The 26,637-nt window shown below is 35.1% G+C and overlaps 2 protein-coding genes across 2 annotated transcripts; both read left to right on the plus strand.

Moving 5' to 3' along the window:
* The first annotated feature begins 2,192 nt into the window (after positions 1-2,192).
* LOC105337868 (cryptochrome DASH) lies at positions 2,193-7,145 on the plus strand. Its single transcript, XM_011442792.4, has 13 exons — positions 2,193-2,323; positions 2,658-2,830; positions 2,953-3,052; positions 3,661-3,779; positions 3,882-4,030; positions 4,222-4,384; positions 4,830-4,999; positions 5,107-5,166; positions 5,254-5,336; positions 5,458-5,532; positions 5,629-5,748; positions 6,147-6,323; positions 6,581-7,145. The coding sequence occupies exons 1-13, from the start codon at positions 2,258-2,260 to the stop codon at positions 6,665-6,667; spliced, it is 1,542 nt and encodes a 513-aa protein (XP_011441094.3). The 5' UTR covers positions 2,193-2,257; the 3' UTR covers positions 6,668-7,145.
* Positions 7,146-7,980: 835 nt separating this feature from the next.
* Positions 7,981-26,637, plus strand: LOC105337869 (eIF-2-alpha kinase GCN2-like). The gene is made up of 39 exons (XM_034469387.2): positions 7,981-8,208; positions 8,637-8,755; positions 9,606-9,708; positions 10,351-10,524; positions 10,725-10,808; positions 11,102-11,274; positions 11,405-11,529; positions 11,867-12,033; positions 12,178-12,288; positions 14,260-14,412; positions 14,632-14,696; positions 14,779-14,887; positions 15,241-15,341; positions 15,970-16,100; positions 16,231-16,358; positions 16,448-16,581; positions 16,869-17,129; positions 17,275-17,344; positions 17,467-17,538; positions 18,125-18,247; positions 18,799-18,903; positions 19,082-19,246; positions 19,969-20,121; positions 20,253-20,489; positions 21,677-21,874; positions 22,095-22,246; positions 22,826-22,892; positions 23,197-23,466; positions 23,559-23,639; positions 23,952-24,083; positions 24,166-24,279; positions 24,450-24,584; positions 24,699-24,782; positions 24,878-24,978; positions 25,312-25,477; positions 25,565-25,675; positions 25,882-25,934; positions 26,169-26,243; positions 26,326-26,637. The coding sequence occupies exons 1-39, from the start codon at positions 8,104-8,106 to the stop codon at positions 26,381-26,383; spliced, it is 4,965 nt and encodes a 1,654-aa protein (XP_034325278.2). The 5' UTR covers positions 7,981-8,103; the 3' UTR covers positions 26,384-26,637.

Genomic DNA, 26,637 nt, shown 5'->3' on the forward strand with positions numbered 1-26,637 from the left:
AAGGTCTTCTTGCGAATTTTTTTTAATAACTGCGCATGAGATAAAATTCAATTTTTGTTTATATATATAAAATAATGTTTCCATTGCCAATTCATTCTTTATCTGTATAATCTAAGTATTCTGTATCCCCGTCTAGCTTTGCCGAGTGTATTTTTTGGCAGAGAAAATTTTATTCTGAAACACAGTTTTGGAAGGATTTTATGATTCTAAGATACTTTGCATACTATTAAATCCGTTTAAAAAAGCTAAACGCAATTTTCGCAAAATATTTACTTAAGACACATCACTTAGGCTTAATTAAAAAAACACTTTGCTTTAAAATATCCTTATATAACTTGTAACATATTAAGGATGTTAAGACTCTACTGGATGGGTCCTGTCAACCCGACATAGCACTATTATATAAGCGGGATCTTTTGGTGGCTGATTCTCCGAACGCCTACTGCCCAATTATCATTATTCAATTATACTGGGCAATTATGGGGCCTTCTAAAGGGGCGCAGGTAGACTTTACCTGTGTTTCCTTCAATGAAAAATAATACAACAGTTTGTCATTTTTGTTAAATTTTTAATGTCTTTATAATTTAAATTGTTGCATAAATAAAAAGAAAACATTGAATCAATTTTAATATATCTATTTAATTTATTAGCACTACATGTAATTCAATAAAACAATGTTTTAAAATTGCATAACATTTTATATACAATTTTCTTTTTATTTTGACACAAAGAACAGTTTTATAACAAACTCATAAATACATGGATGTCTAAATCATAAATAACAATTTAAAATGACAAAAAGTTTTAAAAAGTATAATTTATACCAATATATATAAACAATATTTACACAGATACTAATATGGGCACTGAGTCTGTCTTAATGTCCTTTCACGTTCAATGTCACTATGTCAATGAAGAAGTTCCGATGCTGAATCTGCGTAGGTCATAAGGTCGATGAGGCTGGGGCAGGTGTAGAGGGTTCCATCACAGAAGAAGGTCTCGGAGGCAGCAAGGTCTTGAAGGTTGTATGTTGTCGCAAACGCAAGTATCGTGTTGTTCTGGAAGATGTTATCTAGTAGAAGGAATGGTTGTCCCGTCTCTGTCTCTGTCCATTTCCCCTCCAGTCTGATGTCTGCTGTAGTCTTTGGAAGTGGTGGTGTCTGTTTCCTGCGGGCTCTGTAGAGTGATGACCTGGCGGTGTTGAAAGCAGCCTCTCGATGAGCTCTCTGCTGGTGTCGCCCCATTCGTTGTCTCGGAGTTTGTTGGGTTCTTCGCTGAAAATGGAGGGGATGGGCCTAACTTCATCTGTACATCTTATGGAGATGGCTGTCATAATTTGTTTGGCGACAACTTCAGTGTGGTCCGCTGCATGGGTGTGTTGCTGTTGTCCAAAACCTGTGGGGATGTCGTTCTCTGTTGAGATACTGGCGGAACACCCAGATGTAGTGCACCTCCAGAAGATCTATCTATTTACAGCTTGGATGAGTTCAGTTCAACATCTTTACAGTAATTGATTTCAAAACAAATATGTAAAAAATATCAGTGATTTTTTTTACCATAATGATGTTCAATTACATGGTTTTATGACTTTGTTATTAAAAAATATTTAAGATTATGTCGTTCATTTATTCACAGCTAGGACAAATTTGTTGAAGCAAGTGATTTTTTATCATAATTTTATCTCAGTCATAATTTAGATAATCATCATTTAAAATCTCTGATTTTAATTTATACCTTAAGATATAATGTTTTATTTTGTTAAGATGTAAATTTAAAAATGAAGAAAGATATTTTATTTTTATTTTTTTAAATAATATTTAATGATTATTTTATTTCACTGAAACATTTAGGTTTTTAAAAAAAATATGGTATTTTTAATATAATTTCAGGTACATGCAGCCATTAGCACTATTTATTGCATCTTTTTATTTTTTTAAATTAAAAATAAGACAATGTCGTCTACCTGTGAACCAAAGTATATACGTATATGTAAAGTCTACCTGTGTCCTAAAGTATATACAGGTAAAGTCTACCTGTGTTCCCTTAGAGGGCCCCATAATTGCCTTGACCAATTATTATTTTTAATTGATGAGTAGGCGTTCGGAGAACACACCCTTTTGGTATATGAAACAGTTTACACAGCGTGAGTCCGCGCGAAAGCCGACGTTAGATTTTTTCGGGTTATACTAGTCGGGTTCGATGTTCTTTAAACGAACATCGAGCACGATCATAAATTATGATTGCGTAACCAAATAAAATGGGTACCAAAGGAAAGACCATCATCTGTCTTTTTAGAAATGATCTGCGAATTCATGACAATGAGGTATTTTAATTACAGATGCAGGGAAGTATCTCCTGTTGTCTTGTTTTGTAATTTCTACTTGCCAACTTACTATATCTAATTTTAAACAGTCTATAAATGTCGAACTCAGCATGCTCAAAGCAACACCGACAGAAACCGAACATCATATTCAGTACTATCAAGGCTGACAAGCATGCAACATGAATTACAGTCACTGTTGAGTTGCACAAGTCATTCGTTGTCGATCTCTACAAAATTTTAATAAGGGCAACTTCCTATTGTCTCTTTGTAATCATTTCTGTAATTTTTGACATCTCAAAAATTAAAGTTAATTTTTCTATGTCTATATTTGCAGGTGCTGCAGTGGGCTAACAGAAATGCTGACTTCGTACTGCCTATGTACATATTTGACCCCAGACATTTTGGAGGAACCTATCACTTTGGGTTTCCTAAGACAGGACCCCACAGAACAAAATTTCTACTCGAGAGCATACAGGACTTAAGAAAGAACCTCAAGATAAGGGGCAGGTTAGGCTAAAGCTGTTAATTTCCAGCCTGATTGATACTTGTAAAAGAATGAGCACTAATGCTTTACACAATTGGTTTTGTTTTGTTAACATAAGTGACCAGTGACAGTGGGTTTTTTCCAGTGGCCTTGCAGTCAGGAAAGGTAAACCCCATGAGGAGTTAAAGAAGATGATTGACATGTTAGGTCAAAGTTCAGTTCACTCAGTCGTGTTCCATGAAGAGGTGTGTGTAGATACTTGTGTACTTGAATTTGAAAATTAAAAATAATTCATTTTGGAGAAGGGCATTTTCAATGCAAACAGTCCTGATTCTTTGCTACAATAATTTTTACTGCTTCTTCAAACTTTTCTGATCATTGTTCACTACAGAGCAATATGTTTATGAGACAGGGAATTATTTTTGCTACATAACATAAAATCCTGTCAGTTTAAAAAAGAAAGCAATTTTTCCTGTCAAACTAATAGAAAAAAATAGGCAAGGGATATTATGTAGTAAACAGGTGTTCTAATATTTTATCAGAAAATCAAAATTATATCTGTTAAACCATTATCTAATTCAGTTGAACCCACTGTATTATCAAACCTTTAATGAACGGTTGAAGCAGAAAGTAGATATTACAAATAGACTGTGTACACTACACTGAATAAAATGGTGATGCTGCTTCATATGTGCATTATTACAAGAAGAAAAAATATTTGAAAACAAAAGAAAAAGAGTTTAACTACAATGAGCTGGTTGGTTGAATACGTTGTATGTGATATATTTCTGTTACATACACTTGTTTTTTGTTTTCTTAATAAAATAAGCTGTAACAGTAGTATGATATGCAGGTAACTCAAGAGGAACTGGATGTAGAGAAATCCATCAAAAAACATTGTGGAGTTAACATCAAAACGTTCTGGGGTCACACGTTATACCACCGTGAAGATCTCCCATTCTCTCCATCCCAGTAAGTGGCAATCTGTATTCATTTCTATCTCTCTTACTTAAACAATAGTATATTAAAATCTGATAAGCACAATGGTTGTACATTTTCTTTCAATGCTTTAAGAACACCTGATGTGTACACACAGTTCAGAAAACGGGTTGAATCGCAAGCACCTGTCAGAAAGTGCCTGGACATGCCCAAGTCCTTCAGGCCTCTGCCGGAGGGAGTAGAGGAGGGGGAGATCCCCACAAATAAAGACCTGGGAGTGGAAGGTAAACACTCTTTTACATTGATTTTTTTATGTACACTGTACTTGGGTAGTTCATCATGTACTGTATATTGCAATCATGTGTATAAATACAACTAAGGGAAATATATAAATAATGATGCTTTTCATATCTGTGATATAGGTCTCTTACAGAATAGGAAATTTTTTTCAGAATGTTCCTTTCTTTGATTTCAGATCCAGTGACAGATCCCAGATCTGTGGTGGATTTTCTGGGTGGGGAGTCAGTGGCCATAGATAGACTTCACCATTACCTGTGGGAAACCGATGCCATTGCTACTTATAAAGAAACCCGGAATGGTCTATTAGGGGCAGACTACTCTACCAAGTTTTCAGTCTGGTAGGAGTGAAAGTCAATTTTATTTATAAAAAAGTTGACAGTATATGTGATTTTCTTATCTCCTAAGCTATATAATGATTCACATCAAAATCTAGGTAAGAAAGTTTAAGGTGGTATGGGACACCTGTCGATATTAATTTGGATAGTAGATGACATGTATGATCAAAATATATCACAGTTTTAAAATGATAAAATTTTACAATGTTTGACCAACAAATATATTTTAAAATTTTTTGGAAAGGTAAAAATTATAAAAGCCCCAGTAGGATTTAACTTACAGATTCATAGTAAACCCTGTTACCCATTGCATTATGCTGTACAGTAACAATTTTGGGAAAGAAAACAATTGTAAAGTTATACTTGATTTTATTGTTTATTTCGTTCAGAAGTATGTCACAATATGGAGGTATCTCTTACCACCTGAATGATTCTGTTGTATTTGTAGGCTGGCACTTGGCTCTCTTTCTCCTCGTCACATTTTCTGGGAAGTAAAGCGTTATGAGAACGAGAGAACTTCCAATAATTCCACATACTGGGTTCTGTTTGAACTCATTTGGAGAGACTATTTTAGATATGTAGCAATGAAGTATGGAAATCAGATTTTTTATGAAGGAGGTAAGAATCTCCAAGATCTTTACCACAGTATATTTTGTCAGTTATTACTACAAACATTTAAACTTCTTACAAATGAATTGACCAAAACAAAAAACTTAAATATTTAGGTATCCAGAATAAAAATATCAGATGGAAGCAGGATAAACAGCTTTTCCGTGCCTGGAAAGGTGAGTGGTTCACAAATAATGATCTATTTAAAACAGAATATTTCTCTAAATAACAAGCTGACTTCATTCCAAGTTTGTGGTTTGTAGAGGGAAAGACAGGTGTGCCATTTGTTGATGCCAACATGAGGGAGCTAGCAGCCACAGGATTCATGTCCAACAGGGGCAGGCAGGTAGGTACTCTAGAATACCATAAGTTGTCAGAAAAAGTACAGTTACTGGCAGTTGTTTTTAAAAACAATTTGAATTTATTTGATTAATGGCAGTAATTTCTCTTTTGTCTTCCTTTCTCAGAATGTTGCCAGTTTCTTAGCAAAAGACTTGCACTTAGATTGGCGCTTAGGAGCAGAGTGGTTTGAATCCATGCTGGTAATGAATGAAGCTTTTAAAGATTCAAATTTATGATGATTTTCAAAAATTTATTTTTTTTACTGTTTGATATAATGGAAAGTTCATAATTTCCAGTTGGATCATGATGTGTGCAGTAACTATGGTAACTGGCTATACAGTGCAGGAATTGGAAATGATCCTAGAGAAGACAGGAAGTTCAATGTTGTTAAACAGGGATTTGATTATGATAGTGAGGTCAGAATTTCCTTCATGGAACCCTAAAGCCAGACATGTAGATTTTTATTATCAATAAGTGTATATTTCTTCAACTAAATGGGATAATTCCATTGAATATTTGATAAACTACAGTTGAAGTTCAATATCTCGAACACTGATGTCTCAAATACATGGGATATGTCGAAGTGATTTGTAAGTCCCAACTACTTATTTTTTAAGTATTTTACCCTCGATATCTCGAATACTCAGATATCTCGAAGTTTTTTTAAACAGTCCCATCTAGTTCGAGATAACGAAGTTTGACTGTAGTTTGAAAAGACTAATTTCAATTGTTTTCTTGATATCACATAATCTAAACATGCAAATGTACTAAAAATCACATTTTAGCTTTTTAAACAGCATCAATTTCATGGCAGGGTGACTATGTAAGGACATGGGTCCCAGAGCTGAAGAATGTCCATGGGGGTTCTGTACATATTGTGTGGACACTTAGTCGGGGCATTCTAGAGAAAGCAGGAGTGACCTTAGGGGAGACTTATCCAAATCCTGTCCATGTAGCCCCAGAATGGAGCCGCCATTACAGCAAAGCTTCTGTAAGTGTGGTTGAATAAAATGTAACTAGTAACGCACATTTCTTAAAATATTTTTTATAGGTAGATAATTCGTTGTACTATTACATAAATTTGTACCTATAAAAAAAGATGTTTTAAGGTCAAGTGCCTGAGATGTAAGAACCTAATTCTTTGACAAATTATTTTTGTATTGTAATGTAAGTCAAGGATTTTGAATTGAAACCTTGGCTAGCAAAGATGCCTCAAATTGCAATTAGAGATGATTTTTTTTTGTTCAGGGAAGTGGAGGTGCCAGAGGTGGGTCTTCTCATAGACCACAGAAAGGAATAGACTTTTACTTCAAGGGAGGGAACCAGAGGAGGTGATCACAGATAGTGCTAAGCCAGGGTGATTGAAGATACTCATGAATGAAAATATTTTCTTTGGACTCAGGTCTGAAAGTATCAGGGTTATATCATGATAATTTCTTGTTTTTATTTTTTGTCAGTTTTTGCTGAATTTTGTTTTAAGACTTACACAATGTGAAAAAATGTAGAGAAATGTAAAGTAATAAAGAAGAATTTAGAATTTAAATCATTGTTTTTGTTTAAACAGTTTTGTGTTCAATATATTTTATTCTTTTTGATATCTGATTTCACAATGGGATGAATATATGTGGTTTATTGTTTAGATGAATTAATTGTGGGAGTGGGGTTAATAGTACACACATACATGTGAATTATCATCCTGATTGTGTGTAAACACTGCAAGAATACGCAGTGCCTTTATGTATCTACAAGTACATGCAATGCTGCTGACTGCCAATGAGTCTTTTGTTTAAAACTGTTGTACATATATTAATAAAAAACATGCTTTATAGTTTTGGTTTTTTTTTTATATTAATAGTTATAATTTTACATCTGAGTAATACATTAAGAAAGTTGGTGCACATTAGATGTGAATTTGGCAAGAATTTGGGGACATAAAGAGGTGAAAACTTTATTGATGTTTTGTGTAAATACAAAGGACATCAAATGTTGCTATTTAGCTTGTTTTCCTTAGTTTGTGGTTTATCATATACTCCTTTACCCATAAACATGTCATTTTATCTATCCTTCACGATCAACTACATACAAATGGACTTTAGTCTCCAGAACATCAATACCTCAAATACATTATTGAAGAAATGTGGAAGTCCGAAAAACTGACTTTCTGTTTTTTTTTCACTCTATATATCTGAAATCCTTGAATATTGGATATATACCAGTTTCTTGTGATTCCAGTGCTTTTAATTACTATAGCAAGGATTGATTAAAATATCAGGTACATTGGACAGAGTCCACTGGGTCATCATCCACTTCCATAGAAACCACTTCTTTTAAAAAAAGTTGTACTACACAATACCTTGAATCAGTCTGATCTCCCACCCGGACCTATATAAATATCTTTTCTTTTATGTGTAATAATATCGGGTTGTCAAACTATGAGTATTCTCGGGTGACTGTTAATGCCCATGGACCTCTTGTAACAAATATAAGTGACTCATGATTCAACATGAAATTTAAATATTACTATTGCTATTCCCATTCTATTACAAAAACCAAAATACGTAAAAATAATATGTTCAAGCTTTTGATATCGGATTTAAGATCGGGATCGAAAAATTGCCTGAACTGACTTAATATCGGGATCGGGATTTTAATATTTTTCAAAACAATCCTGAGCAGCATCAAATGCAATGCCAACGATGCAACGGATACTTTATTTTGAATCATGTTTAAAGACACGAAAGTTCAAATGACCATCTGTGATTGATGCCAGTATGGCGGAAGAGTCTCTCTCCGAGAGGCAGGAGTTTGAGCTACAAGCGCTGGAGGCCATTTACACGGGGGATGTGGTAGACCTCAGGGAAAAGGATGCATGGAAGGCATGTTTTGTATATTATAACTTTATCAGTTCTGTGTCAATGAATTTGTGTATAGAATGATTTACATACAAGTATTACTTTCTTTAAATTAAAAATTTTAATTAAAAAGTAAACTACTGTAAACATTTTATTTAAAAAAAAAAGCCTACATATTGCCAAGGAGACCCTGCACGAAAACTGCGGAACTGCTCTCTTGCAGGGCAAATTGATATACTTTGCCGAATTTTTAGTAGGTAGGTAATTAGATAACGTAAACGAAACAATTAACGTGACGTCATATTTCACCAAATTATGTCATTTTGCCTTGCAAAAGAGCAGTACAGCAGTTACTGTGAAGGGGTTAATTAATCCAAGGTCTTTTAATCATATTGACATAACCACTTAAAAAAAAAGATTTGGTGGTATCTGAACTTCAAATTTTAAACCAGGTTCAGCGACCACCTGAGATTCAAATTACTATTAAACCGCAAGAGAGTATAGGACACCATGAAGAAAACCACGTTCAAGTGGATCTACATGTAAAGTGCCCTGCCAGATACCCACTGGAGTGAGTATTAATCGAATGAAAGTACAAAAAATCATCCCCACATTGTTAGAGGTCCTGAGTCCATGTGTGGCCAGGAGTGGACTCAGGACCCCTCATATGAGGATGACATAAAATGTGTGAAGGCCAGCGTACATTTGTCAAATTTCTGATTTAATAGAAGCTTTGTTGAGGATTAATAGTGGTATTACCTAAATCTTACTATTCTATAATGCCTCACATTGAATTTATCTCCGATTTTCAACTGAATGTCTTTGCAATTGTTTAATTGATTTTGAATTAATATACTATCCTTGTGATATCACTGGATGATGTATTAGAAATTATTTTAATTCATGTAAGATTCAAACATATTTGCAAATATTTTTCTTTTATTATTCTCAAAAATGGGAAAGTTAAATCCAAATATATATATTTACATTCAACATATTTTTTGCATGTAAAGTGTGTGGAAAGCTACTGCAGTTATAACACTGTCACACACAGGGTACTGAAAGGTTAAAATGACGGGTTTTATTATGACTTCACAAATGTTGAATGCTGTGAAATGCAACGTCACAAACAAAAATCAAGGTTCACGCTTGTGGCTGTTACAGTGGCTCTTACATTTATATGAACTTTACCCTTACAATAAAATAGGAATTTTAAGGTATAAATCACATTTTCCGACAAAGCAAGAAGTTAAAAAATGTAAATATATTTAATTTCAAAATTACGGTTTTGGCATCAAATTTTACTATCATTGTCATAAATCACCTATGTAAATAGTTTAGAATTTCAAAAATGTTAAATTTTCATGTAATGAAAATTTGACATACTTACATATACTGATTAATATTCACTCTGATTTCAGGATTCCTGAGTTTAATTTCATAAATACAAAAGGCCTTTCTAACTCCCAGCTCTCCCGCCTTAAATCAGAAGTGGACTCCATCGCCAATGAATACAAGGGAGAAGTATGTTACACGTAAAGTGAAGTAATGTGTCCTATATCTAGCCATTTTTACTGACATGCTGAAAATTAATGATAATCAAGAATTTTTTTTAATATTCAATTTAAACTTTTAGTTTGATTTCAAAGAGGCACCTAATGTAGATTAAGTAAAATGTTAAATTGTTGGATCAAATGCACATACTATGAACTCTCTTCTCATGGTGTACTAAATGCCTTTGATTCATTTTTTTTTATATAATATCTTTAATTTGTTTATTCACCAAAACATATAGAAGACATTAATTTACTTATAAAAAGATGACTGTAAATTTTAACAGAAATTATGAAACATTCAGTAGAGAGTCCCTACATGTCATCTCAAATATTTTTGAATAATTATGTCAAAATGTAACTGCAACTACCTATAAATTATCACAATTACATACAAAAGGAATGCACACTTCGGCTTAGAGGATGCTGGATTTGATTTACTTGGTAGTTTTCACTTCAGTGTGACTTTTGTATGGGGCTCAAAAATTTCTCCAATCACTGACTTTATAACTATGTTTGTACTTAGTACATGTATCAAAATGGTTTGATGATATTGATTTGTGAGGTAACTCAAAAACTTGCACAATCATGACATTTTATTCAAACTTTTCAGGAAATGTTGCTACAGATAGCCCAGCATGTGCAGCAGTATTTACATGCACACAACAAGCCGCCAGCCAAATCGTTTTACGAGGAGATGATGTTGAACAAGAGAAAACAAGAGGAACAAAAAGAGGAAGAGCAAAGAAAAGAACTAGAGAGACTAAAGAAGAAAGAGGAAAAAGAGGTGTGGGCAGGGAGTTGTACAATAAGACTATACAAGCATACAAACTGATTATTGCAGAATATACTGTGATGAAAATAGTAGCTATTTTGGAAACAGTTTTTACATGATAGCATAGATAATAAAATACTTTCCTTTCCAGAATCTCCAAAATAAATCATTCAAAGAAATGAAAAATAATGCACATTCTTTTTTTAATTTAGCTACAAAGTCTAGAAATTGAAATTCAGAGAAGAAAAGAAGCATTAAAGGAAGAAAACAAGAAACGAAAAGAGGAAACAAAACAGGTGTCTTATTCAATGACAACTAGATTGTCTCACACTATATAATCAATGAAATATGGTTTCCATTTTTTTCCCTTCAGAATAGTTTGCCTAATAATTTATTGCCTTTCGCTTAATTGTATACTTTATGACTAGGCCCTGGGGCCATAAAACGAAGAACAGCTCATTCTTGATCTCAGTCTCACTTTTCCTCTTCATATTCCTTGTGTAAAAGTAAGACTGAGATCAAAAGCGAGCTGGTTTAAGCTTTATGGCCCCAGGGCCAGTACACATGTAAATCTCATTATCATATTTAGGTTGAAGAGGAACCTATCTCTGTGCCATCATCTCCGTCCTCTGAATATGTGCCAAACATTTCTCCCGTGGGAACCCCAGGAATTGTCCGGAGACCCAGAACCTCTGTATCACCCTCCCCCCTCATTGTCCACGCAAACACAGAAGTAAAGGAGATCAAAACACGGAGACAAAGGTTCACAGCAATTAGAATATCGGCTTCCAAAATAACTTTCAGACCTCTGTGATTGAAAATAATCCTTTTTTTATCAATGCAAATTTTGATATGGTAATTGTTAATGTTTGCTTGGTGTTATTTTTTTCAGGAGGACCAGTACGCCTTGCCGTGAAGCGTTGGAGGACCACGTCTGTCAGAACCACACCGGCGGCATCGTCGTCCTGGCATTTAACACGCGTGGGGAGAGAACCATTCACAGGGGAACCTGTCTAGGTATGACGCAGAGATAAAGAAAAAAGTTGATGGATTTTATAAATAAGATTTCTAGGTGTTGTTTTGTCATAGAAATAATGCCTTATACCAGAGGTTGAATTAATGTTTTAGCAGAAGAAAAAAGGGGATTTAGTTTAATGAAATTTTATCTGCTTTTTATGCCATAATTTGATGTCTTGACATGTTTGCTTGTTTTCCTAAATGATGGTACATGTTTTTTTAATAGAGCACTAAGCTACTAGTTTCCAGGTAATGAGATTGGTTTTAGTTTATGTAATGTATACTCATGACAATCTGTTGAAATGTCTAAACATTTAAAAATATAATGACGTCGTAGGTCATGGATCCTCTGGTAGCACTGTGTATGTGGGAATCGACACAACTTCCGGTGAACTTGTCGCAATATCAGAGTGGGTCCTGAAGTGGAGACATTATGGCAGAAAGAAAATTCTCAGAAAGGATGATGTAGATGAAGACAAAGAGGGAACAGCATGTCTGAAACAGGTAGGACTTATTATTGCCATTAATAAAACTTGTAGGACAAAAGGATTTTGAAAAACCTTAAGAATCCTAAAATTCTGGTAGATATGAACATGTGATTAAATGCATGCTGACCTGTTTGATTTCTTTGATTTTACTTTGAACTAGGTGAACAGTATTGAACAAGAGCTGTTATCCCTCATCCGCTTACATCATCCAAACCTTGTCCATTACCTGGCTATCAAATACCAGCAAGATCCTGGCAAAATCACTGTCTATGTAAGTCAAAGTGTAGATAACAGGCATAATCGCTGTTAATTTAGGTAAAAGGCCCAGAAGCTGGCTTGGAAATTTACATTAAAATATGCATTATTTAATTGTTATCTTCTTACAATCATTCTGTTGGGACATTCCCCACCCTCTTTGTGGATATTGACCTTTACCGTCTTCCATTGGTATGCATATCAATCTTTGAGTTCCAGGTACAATGATTTGATACATGTACTATGAACAATTTTTACAGCTGATGTGTTTAGTTTTCAGTCTTTATGTAATTTGTTACCACCTTTTTGATGATTGCTATTTTCAGCTTTCTGAATATTGTTAATTTGCAGCTCTTTTACTGATTCCTTCTTAACAACTTTCTAGTGATTGCTATTTTTCAGTTGTCTGATGATAGCTACATGCATTTTACAGCTTTCTAATGTTTGCTTTGTTAGGCTAAAATAAAGTTATTGTTTGTTTGGAATTGCCTCCTGCCATATTGAAATACCCCTGCTGATTAAATTTTTTTAGCAAAAAAAAAGAACTCTTTTTAATATGGAGATTTTACTTTTTACTAATTATACCCCCGCTCCGAAGGAGAGCTTAAAATTTTTTCACAGTGTTTGTTAAGGCATGCCATATCGTGGGATATATTTTTGTACCAATCGGACGTCAACTTCCTGTTAAAATTATGACTTTGCTTATATTTTAACCAAAATTTTCAAACAAATTTTCGTCAAAGATTTCTCAGCAACTAATTATCGCAGATGCTTGAAATTTTTACACAATATTTGTATAGGCATGCCATATCGTGGGATATATTTTTGTACCAATCAGACGTCAACTTCCTGTTAAATGACGACTTTGTTTATTTTTAGCCAAAATTTTCAAACAAAATTTCCTCAAAGATTTCTCAGCAGCTATTTATTGCAGATGCTTGAAACTTTAACACAATGTTTGTTAAGGCATGCCATATTGTGGGATATATATCTGTACCAATCAGTTGCCAGCTTTTTGTTGAATGTCGACTTTGCTTATTTTGCATATTCACATCAGAGCGGGGGTATCAAGTTTGAAAAATGATAAAAAAAAATTCTCTCCCTCCCTCCTCCTGGGTCTAGAGACCTCCAGGCTGCAATTCCAAACAAACATATTTTTAAGAATGGCCCTACAGCTTTCTGTTGATTGCTGTTCTACAGCTTTCTGACAATTGCTTTTTTACAGCTCTTTTATTAGGGTCTTCCGTCTTCAGCGGAAGACCCTACTATTATTCTATTGTTTCTTTTTCACTTTTCTTATTATTATTTTTATTCTTTTTTTGTCTTACAAATTTTGTGCAGGCGATTTCTCGAAGATGGCTCATTCGATTTTCTTCAAATTTTAAGGGTTGATGTGTCGGCATCTGAAGTTTGTACCGCCGTTTCAATTTTTTGATAACCACTTCCGGTCGGAAGTTATCGTCCGTTTGCGATTTTTTAAAAGTCAATTTTGTCGGCTAGAGATAAAAAAAAAACGAATAAAGATATAGGGCTGAAATTTTCAGTGAGGATAGACATCAATTTTACCTGTTGCAACATGGTCATAAAAACGTCCGCCGTCACTTCCGGTCGTCACAGGAAGGAAAGATAAAAAATCGGTTTTTTCAACTTTTTGCTTTTTATATATTTTTCTAACGGGTTGATAGAGACTCTTTTACTGATTCAGAATATGTAATTTACTTTATAATCGATTAATGTGTTCCCAAGATATTAAGCATCAAAGACCTGAAGCGAGAGTCCAAGTAGCTCAGTCGTTAGAGTCGTGGACATGTGCCCAGGCGACCCAGGTTCAAGCTTCGGGTGCCAAAATTTTTTTCCTTAATTTTTTGAGTTGATTAACAATTTTGTCTTAAAAATGAAGGATTTTATCTAATTTACTCAAAAATCGGGCGGAAGACCCACTCGTTGCTCGCAACGAGTATGATCTAGTTTTATTACTGTTTTACAGCTGTTGATGGAGTACTGCAGTGGTAGCAGCCTGTCTGTCAATATTCGCAGAAAGAGACCTGTCCATGTCGCACATATCAAGCACTACACAGAGGAAATTCTGAATGCACTGGCTTATCTACACAACAAAGATGTGGTGCATAAGAATCTGCGGGTCAGTGGTACTTGTAATGGGTAAAACATGGCATGTAGAACTAGAAAGAACTGGATTAAAATCATATCTTATCAATGATCTTGTTAAGTTGCTGTGATTAAAAAAGAAACTTAAAACACATTTGAACATATTTACATGTACATGAACAATGAGTATTATTTGTTATCTGAGAGACAAATTCTGATATTTAGAATCATGTAAGAAATCGATCATTTGTAGGCTTCCAGTATATTTTTGGATGCCACCGGCAAAATCAAGGTGGCTGACTACAGTATTGAAAGAAGGTAACAGTCTTTGAATAAGCACTTTATGTTACAGTACATGTTCCATTCCTTAACATTAACAATGTCCCTACTCTTCCTATAGGTTGGCTGATTTGTTTTACTATCTGGAGCAGTCTAGACCAGGGGTCCACTTTGATGACAACCGCCCAGTCCAAGGCAAGGCCACCAAGAAAGGCGACTCCTACAGTCTGGTATGGACAAGATGTCAACCCCCCCCCCCCCCCCCCAAAAAAAAAAAAAAAAAAATAGAAATTAAAAAACAACCTAGATTTATCTCACAAAAAAATATACATATGTAAATAACATACTTTTTGATTGTTTACAAAGCTAATACATTAACATGTTTAATTCACATTTGCTGATAGTGTTGCAGATTTAATTGTTGAGATGCGCTCCTTATAGATGTAGTATGTTTTTAACTCTTTACCCATTAATGCCACCTTTTGATGCATAGCCAAATGTATTCTCAATCTGTAGGTTTCATCTTTAACCAAGGACTGAATGATTATAATTTTTTGATTTTTAACCAATTATTTTTATACAGGGATTAGTACTGCTGTCTCTTGCTATGGGAGAAGATGTTGATGAATCAAATCTGGAAATTCCAACTCATTTTCCATCATCTTTCCAGGACTTCTTGCACAAGTTGGTGATGCTTCTTATTTCATGTTGGATAAAAGTGGGCAACTATTCTATTGGGTGTTGGATATATAACGTGGGCAATTGTTCTATTGGGTGTTTTATATGAAGTGGGCATTTGATCTATTGGGTGTTTTATATGAAGTGGGCAATTGTTCTGTTAGATGTTTTATATGAAGTGCGCAATTGTTCTATTGGGTGTTGGATATAAAGTGGGCAACTGTTCTATTGGGTGTTGGATATATATAATGTGGGCAACTGTTCTATTGTGTGTTGGATATAATGTGAGCAACTGTTCTATTGAGTGTTGGATATATATAATGTGGGCAACTGTTCTATTGTGTGTTAGATATATATAATGTGGGCAACTGTTCTATTGTGTGTTGGATATATATAATGTGGGCAACTGTTCTATTGTGTGTTGGATATAATGTGAGCAAGTGTTATTGGGTGTTGGATATATATAATGTGGGCAACTGTTCTATTGGGTGTTGGATATAAAGTAGGCAATTGTTCTTTTGGGTGTTGCATTTAAAGTGGGCAGCTCTTTGTATGAAGTGGACAACTGTTCTGTTTTGTGTTTGTATGAAGATGGCGAATGATATACATGTATAAGATCCTCTCCCTTTAACAGGTGCTTGATAAAGGATGACAAGACTCGCTGGTCAGTTCACCAGTTACTGGATCACACCTTCATCAAGTCTAGCATCTCTCTGAGTCTGCCCATCACAAAACAGGAGACTCAGCAGGAGGTCAACTCTCAAGGTCACTCATCATACTAGCAGTCGTATCACAAACTTTTATACTGTATTTTCTATTGAGTGTTTACTATTTGCTCTATTACTTTGTGAATCTTAAGATTATTGTGTATCAACATTTGTCCTTTTACTTTCAGATGAGGATTCGTCTGATGAGGAGCAGCCTGTGATAACTCCATACGAGGCCAGTGGACAATCCCGTCTCACCAACGAGTTTGAGATTCTGAAGTCCCTGGGCAAGGGAGGATTTGGGGATGTCATAAAGGTAAGAGAGGCTCTATGTTTAATTCGTCCAATAAAAACTTATTTAATTATATTATATGAATGTTTTATATGGAATGAATTTAATAACAGGTCAGAAATAAACTAGACAGAAGGTTTTATGCCATCAAAAGAATTCCACTCAATCCAAAGAGCAAACAGTTTAACAAGAAGATCACCAGAGAAGTCAAGCTTCTCTCCAGGCTCAACCATGAAAATGTCGTCAGGTAATTCCATTGATAAAACAGGCACAGGTCACCAGATTCACAGAGGGAAACATTTTACAGTTTAAGTTAAATGAATGTTTCATTAGATAATACTGGGAGGTATTGAAATACCACAGTAAAAGGTGGTTTTATCTCTTTTGTAGCAGGACTATTCAATATGATTGGAGAGATTAACAATATTTTGTATGTTCTTATGTAAAATGCATCCCATATTATTTTCACTGATCATTGAATGCTTTGTTAGATTGTCAATTTTATGAGCTACTATCTGGTCTGTGTCTACTTAGATACTTTAACTCCTGGATTGAGCTGAGTGATGACCCGGCCCACAGTGAGAGCTCAAGTGCTCTCAGCTCCTCCCCAAAGTCCACCCCTAGAACCCCGGACAAGATGACAAACACCCTGGATATAACAGACAACATTGAGAGGCTGGCTCCACAGACAGTGGAGGATTCGGTGGAGTGGAGCCAATCCTACTCCGCCATCATCAACCCAGGCTGGGACTCCGAGGAGGAGGACGAGGCCGATGTGTTCGGAACTTCCTTCATGTAAGTTTTTACTTCCTTCATGTAAGTTTTTACTTCCTTCGTGTAAGTTTTTACTTCCTTCGTGTAAGTTTTTACTTTCTTCATGTAAGTTTTTCTTGTAAGTAAGAGTGTTTGTGTTATTCTGTGTGGACAATGTATTTTACAGGTTGACAGATATGTCTGAGGATGTTGTGTTTGTACACAGTCTGGACAATGACGACGCCTCCACCGATCAGGTCAGGGTTTCAGTCATTAACTTTATCATTGTAGCTATCTTTGTTTCATCAGTGCATTGATATTGTGGGATAAATGAACCAAGATTTAAGTGGATTATGTGTAACACATTGTTGCTCTTTAGGTGGATGGAGAGAATGACAAAAGATGGGAGGAGTCCACTGTCAGTCCTAAACTCCAGTACCTCTACATCCAGGTCAGTAGGCCATAGCATGGACCAGAATGGAATCAGCACAAAAACATTACAAAGTTTTGTTTGCAATGTCAGTTCTCTAACATTAATGGATTAGTTAAAAATGTGAACTGAACTTAACATGCTGTAAACATATTATATTTAGCTTGTACGATATTTAGCGGAAAATTATATATACATGTATTATATACATTGTATATATTAAATAGTTATCGTGGATATAAATTAGCATACTTTTTAATGTGCCTTGTCAAACCAGTGATAAAAATTATCAAATTTTAACTTGGCAGAAGTGGCTATCAAAGAAAAACGCTAAAAAGAATACACAGTCAAATGTAATACATGTACATCTACAGTAATAGAACTTAAGAAATGACATCATCTTTATGCAGAAGCAGCATGAATGTAATGTCTGTCCCTTAATAACATAAGTGCCTAATACATTATTATTTTTAATATATATTGGTTTAACAGCATGGTGATTAATTCATAAAGAAAGGTTTCAAAATTTTGTCAGTAACTTATTAAATCCTTCATCAGTGTGTCAGTTCATCAATACATCCATCCATTCTCTTGTTTTTGTGTACAGATGGAGTACTGCGAGAAGAGCACCCTCAGGAACTGTATAGACGCCGGTCTTTATCAGGACATGAACCGTGTCTGGAGGCTGTTCAGGGAGATCATCGAGGGTCTGGTTCACATACATGAACAGGTAAGTTGTATAGAGGTGTATGATTGAGTGAGCTTTTTTAATCAACTTCTTTTGGTGTCCATCCATTTGTCTGTCTGTACAAACTTAAAAATTTTCAACTTCTTTATATGAGCTACCAGCAAAATTTCGACAAAAGTTTTCACAAATCATCTCTACATCTTGAGAAGTCAAGTTTATTTAAATGATAGGACTATACCCTCTTGAAAGGATATATAATTTTTCAAAAATATCTAAAGGAAGGTGTTTTTTCTCAAGATTTCAAGATTTAACTAAAATGACAAAAAGAAACGTTAAAGTTAACATCATTACTCTAAACAGCCATCACCCTGATATCTTTAAGGTACAGTAAAACACGCTTATAACGAAGTCCCAGGGATGGCCAATTTTACTTCGTTATAAGCGTAAATCATTATATCCGTCAAGTTAACAACATGAAATAAAGTCATGGGAAATCACTTCGCTGTAATTGTCAATTCATTATAGGCGTGTTCTCTATAACCGTGTTTTACTGTATTTTGGATTTTGTATTGAATCCTTTCTTACTTTAACAGGGAATGATTCACAGAGATTTGAAGCCAGTGAACATATTTTTGGACTCCAATGACCAAGTCAAAATTGGAGACTTCGGTCTGGCTACCACAAGCATCATAAGCAAGGTACATGTACTAATTTGTATTTTTTAAAAAAACATCAAAAGAATCAACATGGATTATATATTGAAATGTCTGTTTAAGATTGACAATCAACATATACTTTCTGAATCTATGCAAATGAGTTTTGTCTTGTGTCAGAGTTGCATAGGGTGTTTTTAATACCATATTTGAATATCTACAGAGCAACATCTTGGATGTTAAGATGCTGACGCTGAGTGCAGCAGATGACAACCTGGAGTCCTTCTCCGAGAACACGGGGGATGGGAGTCTGACAGGGAAAGTGGGGACCGCCCTGTATGTCAGCCCAGAGATGATGACAGGGGCCAGTAAAATAGTGTACACACAGGTCAGTATAAAGGGGGGGGGGGTGTTAGGTCAGGATTGTATTGTATGTCAGTTCTGAGATGATTACAGGGTCTATTAAAATAGTGTACATATCAGTATAAGAATAAAGGGGAAGAGATAGGAGAGCCATGTATGTTGTCTTTGATATATGTGTACTGGAACACATATTGGTAATGATTAAAAAAACTAAATAGAGAAATAGTTTTGCACTTTTTTATTAGGACAATAAGCTGTATTAAGTTGAAAGTAAAGGTTAAAATCATGATATTTGTCTTTTAAGTTTCATTATATCTTTCTCAATGTATGGTTCTGTCCATTCTCTGAGTTTCTGTATGATTCTGTCCATTCTCTGAGTTTCTGTATGATTCTGTCCAATCTCTGAGTTTCTGTATGATTCTGACCAATCTCTGAGTTTCTGTATGATTCTGACCATTCTCTGAGTTTCTGTATGATTCTGTCCATTCTCTGAGTTTCTGTATGATTCTGTCCAATCTCTGAGTTTCTGTATGATTCTGTCCATTCTCTGAGTTTCTGTAAGATTCTGTCCATTCTCTGAGTTTCTGTATGATTCTGTCCATTCTCTGAGTTTCTGTATGATTCTGCCCATTCTCTGAGTTTCTGCATGATTCTGTCCATTCCCTGAGTTTCTGTATGATTCTGTCCATTCTCTGAGTTTCTGTATGATTCTGTCCAATCTCTGAGTTTCTGTATACTTTGTTTAAGAAAGTGGACCTGTACAGCCTGGGCATCATCTTCTTTGAGATGTGCTACAAACCCCTCCCCACAGGAATGGAGAGGGTCAAGATCCTTGGAAACCTGAGGCTGCCAGAGGTCAGGTTCCCTGAGGACTTTGACCAGTATGAGCTCAAAAGTCAGGTAGTTTACAGCCAATTTTTTAAAAGTTTTAAAAAACATCCTATTTACTACAATATCCCTATTTTTCCACCGAGTGGCGGACAGTTAATTAACTATTTTAAATATTGGTGTTTTTGGGCTGTTTTTTGCAGACTTACATTATTAAATGGCTTTTGAACCATGACCCCACTCAGAGAGCTTCTACAAAAGAGCTGTTACTGTCAGAGCACTTACCCCCTCCACAGATGGAGGAGGAGGAACTGGATGAGATTCTACGCTCTACCATCGCTGACCCGCGTAGTAAGGCATACAGACGCATGCTCTCAGCGCTGTTCTCACAGAATGTCAATGCTGCCGATGACCTCTTGTTTGACAGTGAAATATACAAGGTGTGTGCTGATAATTTCAAACTATTATAATAGAAACATCTTTGGAATTAAGATTTAAAAGGATTAAAGTAAAAAAATTAAATCAGGTTTTTATGAAAATATAGGGATGTCAAAATTTATACATTGTAAAATTTTTTACTCCGGTAAACAAAGTTTTTTTGGGGGGGAAATAGGAATCGCCTTGTCCGTCTATCTGTCCGTCTGTGCAATATTTGTGTCTAGTCTATATCTTTCTCATGAAAAAACATTAGAAGTTCTTACTTCACACAAAGATTGCTTATGACCTGAGGGTGTGTCATGATTTTGATCCAAGGTCATTAGAGCAAGTTCAAGGTCATTGGAAGGTAAAAATGAAGAAATTTGTGTCTTGTATATACCTTTCTTATGGAGAAACGTTGGCCACTCGTACTTTACATGAAGATTGCTTTTGACGTAGGATGTGTCATGAACTTGACCCAGATTCAGTTGTGCAAGTTCAAGGTCATTGATTTAAAAAATGCATATTTCCTGCCCAGGCCATATCTTGTAATGGAAAATGATTAGAAGCCAAAATTTGACTCAAAAATTGCTTGTCACCTGTAAATATGTCCTGATATTTAGCTTTGGTCTTATTTGCAAGTTCAAGTCACTTTAAGATAACTGGTGCATCCATCACTAATACTTGAGTTATTATATTTTCTTAGTGGGGGATGTTATTTGTGAGCTGGCTCACAGTATACCTCAAGTTATTATTCAAATAGGTGGTTGCTTTTTCTTTCGAATAAAAAGCGAATATTCAGAAATGTTAATCTGTAAACAAGATTCGTTTTAAAGTGGCTTTGTATAGATTAAGCCAAATTTTGCTGAGGCTTTGGGGAACTTTCTTGCCATTTCTAATCAAGAGTTTTCACTTATTAATCTCATTTTAGTTACTGGTATTTGAATTGAATATTGTATTTGTAATACAGTGTTCAGTAATATTATTATAATTTTGGAACCAATATGCTTGTATGATGAAAAATCAAATAGTTGTATCATATATTTGATGACATATATAAGAAATGTCAATTATTTGGATCAACTTCACTTCCAGAAATTTGTAAATTGAAATAATATATTTATTATACATGTACCAATAATCCATGAAGATTCATTGACAGAAAATAATTTGTAAGATGACCATTCAGTTCCGCTTTTGTAACATTCAGAGTAAGTTCACCACCAAGATCCCACTGGTTCAGGAGATGGTTCAGGAGATGATGGTCAAGATTTTCCAGCACCACGGTGCGGTCAGGTTGATCACACCCCTTCTGATGCCCAAGTGTGACCTCTACGCCAAAACTGACCTCTACACTCGCTTCATTGATCACTGCGGTCACTTAGTCTCACTCCCATTTGATCTCAGGGTAATATAAACCAACACAAAGATCTTTGTAATAAGTAAAAAATCAGTCATATTCCAGTTTACACAAATATGAACTTGGAATTAATATAATTTTGATACTTGTTAATAGTACATGTACCAATAATTTGGTGTTTAAGGTTTTTTACTTGTTTTTAATAGGGTTCCTATTGTTTGCTGCAATTATTTTAAGCTTTTGCCCTTTGACCTTTTTTTTTGTGCAGATACCATTTGTTCGTTATGTGGCCCGCCATAACTGTAGCAGTGTCAAGAGGTTCTGCATTGACAAAGTGTTCAGGGAGAAGAAGGTGTACGGCCAGCATCCAAGGGAGCTCACTGAGTGTGCCTTTGACATTATTACTCCCAATCTTGGCAGGTAGGAATGAAAGTTAGGTTGTTATACCGTGATTTTAACCTACCCTGGTTCTTTGATTTTGTAGAGATTTTGTTCTAATTATATGCCCATTGTTAGAGGAACATTTTACGCAAGAAACATACTTTATTGGTTAAGGTAGGAAAATCATATTAGATACACAGAGTACGGTACTTATAGCAAGAGGATTTATGAAAGACTAGTTCAGAGTTCGAAGGTCAAGGCCGCCTTCGATGTGGTATATTACCTATTTTTCAACATCATATAATTTACCCCAGTATGTAAAATAAATGCTAATTATATCAATACTTGAACCAATTCTCTCCTTTAATACCTCCAGTAAAAAAAATTGGGTTTTTAAAGAAAAAACTGAATTCTTCTGAGCACCCATTGGTCTGTCCTTGCAAAGTTATAATGGAGAATCACTAAAAATTCCTACTTCACACAAAGACTGCAAATGGCCTATGGATGTGTCAGAACCTTGTCAAAATGTCAGAAAAATGTTTTATTCTTGTCAATACATGTAATATAGAAAAACTATTCTTTAATCATTTATTGTATACCTCTTTGAATTCCTTTTAGTTTATTCCCTGATGCTGAAGTGGTGCTACTGGTACAAGAAATTATATCAGAATTTCCTGTATTACAGGTAATATATTGTAGACATGTTATATTTGGTGGATATTCATTTTTATAACCTGTTAGCATGGATTTAAATAAACATATTTCTGGATGCACCCATTCTTATACATTATTATACATGTATGCATGGCTTTTAGCAATGTACTTTATTTAGCAGAAGCCACTTTTCGCTCAAAACACTAAAAGCAATACACAGTCAAATGTAATACATTTGTAGTATAACAATGCATTTTACTTGTATATTTTGAGTAATAAATGAAACCATAGTTTAAGATGTGTATCAAATCTCAGAAATTGTGTTTAACTTGCAGCAAAGAAACTATTACATAAAGATGAACCACATGTTGATTCTCCATGCCATTCTACAACACTGTGGTGTGGCCGGGGACAAGGTCACTGATGTCCTTCACATCTTGTCGGGGGTCAAGCTGGACAGTCAGTACAAGACCATCTCCAAGTCCTTGACCTCCCTAGGGCTCACTGACCAATCTGTCTCCTCCCTACTGGGGATCTTAGAAATGGAGGGAAACTATGGCAAAGTGGCCAGCTACTTACGATGCATCACAAAAACCAGGGGAGAGGTAGGGGAAATGTCTGCCTTTGGAGTAATCATGAATTGCTGGTTGAGTTACCAATGGGGGGTGATATTGATGCACAACTATTGTGTTTTTAGGCAGCATCAAAAGCCAAGCAAGGTCTGCATGAGTTGGAAGTCATCCTCAGTAATTTGGACACCTTAGGTTTGAAACTGCCTGTAAGTACATGTGCAATCCTCATAATTGAAGGTATTTATCTTATAGATTATTGGATAATTCTTTTATTTTATCTCTTGTTTTATATGGAAAATGAAATTATTCTCTATTTACTAGTATATAGATTTATAAGTATAAATTAGGGTACTTTGCCAAGTACAAAAATCACATGGTTTCGTAAAACATGGTCAAAAAATTTTTTATGATGCTAGTGAGTTTGCAGGTGCAGGCTATTCTTTTGAGCAAGATACAAAGATTGTACATTTTATGTGGACTGGGAAACTTATATAAGTTTTACTGTGTTTTTGTTTCAGGTGACTGTATCCCTAGGCTTCGTGTTCAACACACTTCAGTATTCAGGGATGATCTTCCAGGTGATGGTGGACAGCAAGAAAAAGCATCATAGCCCAGACATCTTGGCAGCAGGGGGCTGCTACGACAAGCTGGTACAGACTGCTTTCATATTAATCTTGATTTAATGAGGAGAGTTCAGTGACATGGTTTTCTGGATTTTTGTTTTGTTTACAGATAGAGAAGTTCCGTTCTCCATTGGCACACCCTTCAACGGAGTCCTCCATACATGGAGTCGGGGTCAGCATTGCGTTTGAGAAGATTGTGTTAGCAATGTTGGAACATAAAGAGGTATCTTTTATATCCAGATTGTTCTTCTGTTCTTAAAATTTGTACTGCTTCTGTTGAAAATACAGAGATGCACAATAATTATAACTGGAAAAACTTTACCATTAGAACTGAAGCTCTGTCAAATACTTATAAACAAATGTTTTAAACAACCATTGTCTGATTATTTACAGCTGAATTCCTTGAGTTCATACGACATCTTGGTGTGTACTATTGGACACAAGCCCATGTTGAAGGAGAGAATGTTAATTCTGCGTGATCTCTGGGTAGCAGGACTCCGAGCTGATATATACTTAGAGGCCATGCAGGTAAACTGATAAGTTTACAAAGTCAGATGACATGAAGTTGAATTGATTGTGAATAAATGGCAGATGATTCACAACCATGTTTCGCTGCATTACTTATTTCTGTTTTCTTTTTAGACTCAAGAAGAGATTCAGGAGTTCTGTCGCTGTAATGGAATACCATATATGGTTATCCTGAAGGATGGGGACACAGGGGCAAAGGTTCAGCTATTGATTTTAAAAGATTCCAAAAAACATGACCCTGTAATGAAATCAATAAAGATTGGTGTCTAAAATTGTATCATCTCTCTCTACAGGTGAGAATGATTGAGAAGGACAGGATAACGGAGAAGAAACTTCCGACCAATGCTCAGGTGGTGGACTTCCTTCAGCAGAAACTACAGGCCTCCTCAAAACAGTGAGTGGTTGTATCAATCATTGAAAAGTATCTCACCAAAAATTCTGAGTTTATCTGCTGTAGATTCCTTATAAAATGTGAGGAATTAATATAAAAAAAAAAAACTTGCAAGAAGCAACTCTTGCAGATTTCAAAATAGTAGTGAATTACATGTGAACAACATGAAATCAAAGCAAAAATTAGGTGCTAGTGTTTTTTTATACTAACAATTAGATACAAATCAGTGGAAAACAGGAATTAAGTGCCTGTGTAAAATAAAGAATCAACAGAATCCCACAGCAAAGGTAGATGCTGTGTGAGATCACTTAACATACCTGTTGTTTTTACCTGCAGGGAGCAGTCTGACTCTGCCCAGGGAGTTCCCTCTAAGACCGTGGGGGTGGTGTCTCCCTCAGATAACTACTCCACAAACCACAGCAATAACATCCTCATCAACTTCAACTTTGTGATAGAGAACGGGAAGCTGGCCTCCAAAACCAGATACCGATATGAATCTCAGGTACATTGGCATTTTGTTATGTACAGAGTTAGTGTAATGCTTTGAAGTATTTTGCAATTAAGAGAAACAACTTGTATGCTGTTTCAGATACTAGCCAAAGTGAGCTCCACATTGTCATGGTTACCAAAGAAGTCAATTGATGTCATTGCTGTGGAATTAAGTGCACCAGTACTGAAATGTGTCGTAGCATTCCTGGAGGTAAAAAGTCGCAAAAATGAAAAACTTTTTTTTTGGAAGCATCGTATTTAAAAATAACAAAAGAAATGTATTTGATGTTGGCATGTACATGTAAACTAGCATGTACTGCCATTTTGAAAAACATTGTTTATCCCCTGTTTTATTTTTGCCCCTTTAATCCTTTTGGTTGACGAAATTAATGAAGAATAACTTTGTTGTGTTGACAGTTAGATGGAACTGAAAAGGAATATGAAGACAGCATTAGTGCAGTCATTGAAAAGTAAGATATTTTCTAATCGACGTCATTTTAATGTTTTCAATTAAATATTGCAAGTTTACATAGTCAATATGACTTGTAAGATATTTTCTAATCGACCTTCATTTTAATGTTTTCAACTAAATATTGCAAGCTTACATAGTCAATATGACTTGTTAATTTTATTTCTTATAAGTGTATGATATAGTTGTCTTGTTTGTAAGTGTAATAAGTTTAAAATCTGAATTCTTTCTCCAGGCAGAAGAGACATACCAGTAAGAAGTATATCAACAAAATATGTGACCAGATATTTGAGCTCAAATTCAATAGAAAGTGAGTACTTGTCACCTAAAAATTGTTTCAGAATCTTATTTATTAATGAACTGATATATAAAATAATATTTTTCTTCCTTAGATGCAATTACATTGTTTTGTATGGACTAAAAGATGATAGTCTCAAACTTCTGACCTGAATCTCAAGACTGAGCCTGGAATGGCTTAAGGGCACAATCTGAAAATCAGATACATGTAGTAGAGCTTCCATGATGTCAAAAAACTCTGTCTTACTGGATTGAATTGATGAGAAATGGCAGGAACTGTGGGTGTGAAGTGGGAGTGGCTCCCTGTGGGTAGTGCTTCTTGCCAGGACACTAGTTATTACATGTACCAGTATACAAAGTATGTATGATGCATCAGGATTGAGAGACTTTAAGACATAGCAGAATGG

Source organism: Magallana gigas, chromosome 6, assembly GCF_963853765.1.
Source record: "Magallana gigas chromosome 6, xbMagGiga1.1, whole genome shotgun sequence".
Lineage (NCBI taxonomy): Eukaryota > Metazoa > Mollusca > Bivalvia > Ostreida > Ostreidae > Magallana > Magallana gigas.

Coding starts and splice junctions, on each gene's coding strand:
- LOC105337869 (XM_034469387.2), top strand. CDS start 8,104: ATGGCGGAAGAGTCTCTCTCCGAGAGGCAGGAGTTTGAGCTACAAGCG. Junction 16,582..16,868: donor AACCATGAAAATGTCGTCAG/GTAATTCCATTG, acceptor GTGTCTACTTAG/ATACTTTAACTCCTGGATTG. Junction 25,478..25,564: donor GATACCGATATGAATCTCAG/GTACATTGGCAT, acceptor ATGCTGTTTCAG/ATACTAGCCAAAGTGAGCTC.
- LOC105337868 (XM_011442792.4), top strand. CDS start 2,258: ATGGGTACCAAAGGAAAGACCATCATCTGTCTTTTTAGAAATGATCTG. Junction 5,337..5,457: donor TGTCCAACAGGGGCAGGCAG/GTAGGTACTCTA, acceptor TTCCTTTCTCAG/AATGTTGCCAGTTTCTTAGC. Junction 5,533..5,628: donor AGTGGTTTGAATCCATGCTG/GTAATGAATGAA, acceptor CATAATTTCCAG/TTGGATCATGATGTGTGCAG.